General features: G+C 38.7%; 1 protein-coding gene across 1 annotated transcript; it reads left to right on the forward strand.

Annotated features, from left to right (window-relative positions):
• The first annotated feature begins 1289 nt into the window (after positions 1-1289).
• LOC142471026 (olfactory receptor 5G3-like) lies at positions 1290-2311 on the forward strand. The gene has a single exon (XM_075577823.1). The coding sequence runs from the start codon at positions 1290-1292 to the stop codon at positions 2223-2225; it is 936 nt and encodes a 311-aa protein (XP_075433938.1). The 3' UTR covers positions 2226-2311.
• Positions 2312-6522: the final 4211 nt, after the last annotated feature.

Genomic DNA, 6522 nt, shown 5'->3' on the forward strand with positions numbered 1-6522 from the left:
TCCCACCACATCCCAACATATTCCAACATATCCCAGCATAATGTATCCCAAGATATCCCAGCAGAGGAAACAATGGCACTGGCTACATCTGTAAATCTCGCTGCAGTTATTATTTCTTTTTTACATTTAAGTTAAATCGACATTATGTATATAATTTGGAGGTTTGTATTAGGACCCATTTACCAAAGGGAAGTTTTACCCCAAGTACCTCATCAGTATATTTTATTAATTCCCTACAAAATAATTCGACCATTGGGCAGCGCCACCATACGTGTGTATTACTCGTTCTACACGTCCGTCACCACAGGGGGAGAAAAAGGAATATTTGGAATATACTAAAAGGGGAAATTACCACTTTTGCCTCATTTTCTGTAAGAGTTACACAAATTTAGCCAGATTAACCTCCCCTGAGCCGCGGGAAAAGGAAGGTGAGAGCCTCTGGTAGCCTCATTAACTCATTGATTTCCTGCTGGCTGCCCATGGCGTGTCCCCCCATGACTGAGGATTGCTGCAGTCACTTCCCCAGGTCATTCTCTGGCCATGGGGACAGTTAACAGTGTTTCAAACTGGGTGTGATATTTCCCCCTTATATCTGGGAAATTCTTCTTGTTGGAAGTATAATTCCCTTTCCAATTCCTTCATAATTAAAAAAAAATCTGGGTAGTTTAATGCTAGTTACTGATGAAAGGAATCCGTTATTTTCCCATCCTCGGCACAACGTTTCTCAGAGAGGTGATGGGGGTGAAGTGGGAATCCTACTGGTGGTGAAGGTACTTTTTGTGTATTTTTATGCAGCACCATCCCTATATGCAGAGATACTATAATATACAAGACATAATTCTGCAAGTAGGGATACATTAAGTGCATAATATGTACAGTACAAGGCAATATTAGGGGGACTGAAGTATATGCTTCGAAGAGATGACTCAATGGCTATTACTCTTTAGATGTTGATGTGCGAGTCTTGGTTATATTAATGTGCTATGGACACGATTGTAAAAGGGACTTTTTAGGCTGGTCTTGAAGTTGAATTCCTAACCAGACAGTTTACATTATCTCTTATCTTTTATGGCAACATGTTTGCTGTGTTTGTCTCTATCCCAAATCTGTTTATATATGTGTATAAAAAAGTATTTAAATCTAATATAGAATAGATTACATTCTGTATCATTCATAGATCAGGAGTTTTTATGTCTTAATTATTTTATGTGTCTCACTAAACACTTTCTTCTTGCAGCACGAGAACTGATATTTAATATGAAGATCTCCTTTTCCTCTAACATCCCACAATGCTCCGGGAGAATCAGACCACGGTTACAGAATTTCTGCTTCTGGGATTTCCAGCCGTTCACAACTTCAAGATCTTACTCTTCTTTGTCTTCCTTCTGTTATACATTTGCACCATAGCTGGAAATGTCCTGATTATTGTCTTGGTGTCAACCAGTCACCAGCTCCGTACGCCCATGTACTTCTTTCTCAGTCACCTGTCCCTGTCTGACATCTTGCTAACCACAGATGTTGTGCCTAACATGCTATACGTAATAATGGCAGAAGGAGCCGTTATCTCTCTCGCTGACTGTATCACTCAATTTATCCTCTTTGGTGTCTCAGCAGCTGCTGAATGTTTCCTCCTTACAGTGATGTCTTATGACAGATACCTGGCCATCTGCCACCCATTGCGTTACTCTTCTATTATGGACTTTAAGCTTTGCTTCCAATTGGGTTTCGGGTCTTGGCTCTTAGGTTTTGTAGCAACACTAAATATATTTATTTTTGTTTGTACTTTTCAATTATGTAACCCCAATGTCATTGATCATTTCTTTTGTGAAACGACCATTCTCTTAGAACATTTTTGCTCAGACAGATTCATTTTGGACACTGTTGTCTTTGTTCTAGGAATACCTGTCGTTGTCTTTCCATTTGTCTTCATCATTGTGACGTATTTCTGTATCTTTCTCACTATCCTCAGTATCTCCTCCAACACTGGGAGACAGAAAGCCTTCTCCACCTGCAGCTCTCACCTGGCCGTTGTGTGCACATATTATGGGACACTGTTTGCTAAATATGTGGTTCCATCCAAAGGACAGTCACTGACTCTAATGAAAATCACTTCTCTTCTGTACACAGTCGCAACCCCATTATTCAATCCCATCATCTATACTCTGAGGAACAAGGAGATCCGGGAGGCCCTGTGGAAATGTATCAGTATAAGGCTACAAACATAGTTTGAGTAGCATGAGATAAACTACAGTAGGTCAATTGTATCAGGCTGTGTTCAACCAGATAAAAAAAACAATGTAAGATAGAGTAGATGCAGTAAAGAGTCCTCTAACAAACTGTAGTATTGCAGTTACAGTATATTGACATTAAGGGAAATATCCATCAATCAATGTATTTCAACACTCTTATTCTCCTCTAGCATTAGTGATAGATTTGAGCAGTGATCATATGGAATTATCGAACTAAAAATATAACAAGAAGTATAAACATAAATACAAATTAGAAGCTAACAAGTACAGCTTAAAATATTCAGCAAACTTTCTTAATAGTACACAGACAGAGCCCTAATACTCATTAGTAGTACTGTACTAAGTTAGTACACAGATGGAAACTGCAGAAATTCAGACTATAACCCAATGTCTCTGAGGGATAATTACTCTACACCAAGAACATCTTCTGAACTGTAATTGTATTCATGAAGACCTGTGGGGGCTGAAATGTAACAAATATTTTATTCTGTGAAAATCGGGATTATACGTGTAATAACTGGTTGCTAATTTTTCCAGACTTTTGTTTGTAATATTTGCAGGATTGTAATACCCCTCCCACCTTCTTCACTCACAAACTCGCCGGGACCCAGGCCCTGGGTGAATCATGGCCCTGCCATTCTCCAATGAGCCAGGAACAAGGCCCTGGGTAAGACATGGGCCTTGCCACTCTCCTCCAACTGGGACTCAGGCCCTGTGTGTATAATGGGCTCGGCCATTCTCTAACGAGCTGGGTACTAGGCCATGATTTATCCCCTTTCCCCTCAACAAACTCCCTCCCCTGTCAACAGTACACCAAGCCCTGGTAATGTCTGTAGTCCTGGACCCTGGTTTTCTTTCTGACCAGTCTGATCCAGTATCTAATATTAGTCTCCAATTAAGGTCGTCAGACCACTACTGTATCTCATTAAACCAAATCTCCCTCATGCTACCCAGCCTGATAAGCTTGCCGACACCCCTACACACACTGGGGATGTTAATCTCAAACCCCACCAAAAATCTGGAGGGAGATATAATCCAGGAGTGGGTCAGTTAAGAACACACTCAAAGAGTACAATGGGCTTTGAGCCATGGAGAGTCTACAGGTGGAGTTAGGTTTATATTCCCTGCTGCTCGGGAAACCTGCAGGAAAGTGACCACAGCTTCCACCGACAGCAGAGGACTCATGGTATGCTGGGTCAGATCCAGAAGCACAGACCCCCTGCATTATTGTAGAGACTTGTACTTCCTCCTTAGCCGCTGTGTGTCAGGCCATCTTCAAGCGCTATATTTAAGTGTAGAGTTGTAGCTGGACTTATTATATACGTGTTATGACATAAAACTAAACATATAGAACTAATGCAACTGATTCATTGCTGGGACATTTAATGGCTACCATGAGTCTCCATTTGCTACTATGAGGAGTAACAGAAATCTTGTCTCTGCTCCTTCCCACATGTCATTTCAATGTTTAATCATGTCAGTCTGCTGCCCTCCTGTTAATCTTCCCTGTCTCTGTCTGCTACAAGTGCTTGTTGCATTTCCTCTGCTAATTTCAACCTGTAATCCTCACATAACTCTGCTCATTTCTGTTGTGCTGATTAACCCTATCCCCCATGTGCTATGTAATTGCAGCAGGTAGTGCAGTATAAATGTTGAAAGAAAAACACAAGCAAAATAGTGTAAATATGCCTTTCAAAGAACTGGATATTCAGTGAGTTTTTACTAGAATCCAGAGAAATTTGTACTTACAAATTTCCCAAAGTACCCATGTACATAGAGGTATCTTTTATCCCGAAACAGCAGCTTTCACCGAGATTTGTATATATATATATATATATATATATATATATATATATATATATATATATATATATATACATATACATATATATATATATATATATACATATACATATATATATATATATATACATATATATATATATATATATATATATATATATATATATATAAATATATATTAAAAAATATATATATATATATATATAAAAAAAAAATATATCTATATATATATATATATAGAGTGACAAAGTGAGAATATGACGTAAGGGGGGGGTCTGACATAACAGCACTGGGATCTAAGCAACCATTTTGAGTAAGCATCCATCTTAGGTGCCTGATATTGTCTATTGTCTGTATGAAAGTGGAATGAACGTTAGTTTAAAATACATTTTTTTCTTCTGAAGTTCCAATTGATATTGAGCGGTTCAGCTAAGCAAAAAACCTTGAGAACAAGAGCAATGTGCCAATGTTATGAAAAATATGAGACAGAAAGGCATGATTTCCCATTCCGAAGGTGGGGGCTTTTGAGGTTCTGTATGTAGAGAAAAGGTCACCAGCTTAATAAAGTATTATTGCTGAATCATCTCATTTAGACATCCCATAATGTCATTAACTCAATGTATTCGTGTGCATAATTTGTTTACCTTTTACGCTTACGTAGTGACGACACGCAACCTTGTAGAGGGGGCGTGGGTTTAGTATTTTGTGTATAAATAAGGCCTATATGCACCATGTCTTTGGGAGGGTTTTATTTTGAAACTCTCCTCTGTGTGTGCACCGCACAAGCAATAAACTTATTTGTCTATTCTGCAAAATATAACCTCAGACTTGTGTTGTTATTCAAGCTTTTACAGATGGCGCCCGAATAGGGACCCAGAAATACCGGGAGCTGAGCACCTGAAAAAACCACTCCTCGGTCACTCAAATCTGAGCGCTCGTAAGAATCAAGGTAAAAGGCACCTTTTGAGGAAAGCCTGAGTTTAAAAAGTTGTTTTGAGTGATGTGTAGAGAGATGTGTTTTGAAGGGTGTCTCAATCTGTGTTGACGGGTTAACCTAGCAGTGTCAAATAAGTTTATTTGTCTGTTCCTGTATCCATTTTAAAGTGTTAAGTTTTAAGTTTTATTGGGATTAAGGTGAGAGTCCCATTAAAAATGTTGGTGTTTTGGTGATGAAGGTGAGTGTTTGTATGCTTTAGGGATTGTTTTTCAGACTGTCCAGGGTTGTGATAAATATTTTTGTTGTCTGAGCAGGAAGGGTCCCTGATTGTACATTTGCTCTGTCTTGTCAGTAACATACCAAATGAGGTTATTTATGGATATCTGTTTAGAAGGTCTTATCTGTATCCATGTTATAGAAGTATAAGGTTTATCAGGACTGGGTTGGACCCTCTGAAGTAATTCAAGTGTTTTCTTGGGTATAGTTATGGTGAAAAAATCAGAACAATAACATGCCAAAAGAGTTGTACGTAATCAGCTTTCGCTGATTATTGTATCAGGAGTATTGTACAGGTCAATTAAATTTGATTACTGTAACAGGAGAATAATGGGAAACCAAAGTTCTCAGAATTTGCCGTTAGAGGTTGTGTGTCTGCAGACAAAGATTATAAAGAATGGATACAGAGAACAAGAAGAGACAATATAAATATGTTTTGTTGGCCAATGAAAAATACATGCAAGTTCAAATGAAAATACATGCAAGTTCAAATGAAAATACACATGCAAGTCCCAGTGAAAAACATGCCACCCCAATGAAAAAAAGTTTGTTTGCAATAAATTACTATAGAAGGAAGCGTGAACCTATGAGCAGCCGCACCGGTTTTCTTATTCGTAAGAATGCGAACGCAAGGGCTCATAGTGGAACCTTCTAACTTTCAGTAATCCCTGTGTGTCTGTGGCAGTATAAATCTTTGGATTTTATGAGGTTTTTGTGGCAAAAGTCAAGCATGGCATGCCCGGCTGGCGGACACCGCAGAAATCAGTTGTGAACGTATAAGCTTTTCCTTCCATTTCCCCACATGCAATAAGTGGTTATAAATCATTTCCTGATATAAACTCAAGTTTCGGTGCCGGCAAGTAAAATTGTTGCGCCCTTAATGGAGAGTGGCTAGATGGATTTGATACCCTAATGAATTTTTCCTGAATGATTACCTGTGTGAAAGATAAACCATGCTAAGTATCACATGTGTGCACAAATCACCATCCAAAAACTTGCAAGTACGTACGAAAACATGAATATTTTTTGCTCACAATGAAATCAAATGTCTGCAAGAAAGAGGATCAAAATCGCAGCAGCACAGAGCGGGCCTCCACTTTTTTCTCCAGCGCGAAGAATGTGCTAAGATAAGAAAGTTAACTCAGAAAGCTCCGGAGCATCAGAGTAGTTTTAAAGTCAGGTTATTTATGAGAATAAAGAAAGTGAAGGGAACTTTTATTAATTTAGTTGCAGGGTGAAATTGTGGGGTAATAGGGG

The sequence above is a fragment of the Ascaphus truei genome, chromosome 20 (genome assembly GCF_040206685.1).
Source record: "Ascaphus truei isolate aAscTru1 chromosome 20, aAscTru1.hap1, whole genome shotgun sequence".
NCBI classification, from domain to species: domain Eukaryota; kingdom Metazoa; phylum Chordata; class Amphibia; order Anura; family Ascaphidae; genus Ascaphus; species Ascaphus truei.

What these genes read in the sequence shown, in the direction of transcription:
- LOC142471026 (XM_075577823.1), top strand. Translation starts at nt 1,290, where the DNA reads ATGCTCCGGGAGAATCAGACCACGGTTACAGAATTTCTGCTTCTGGGA.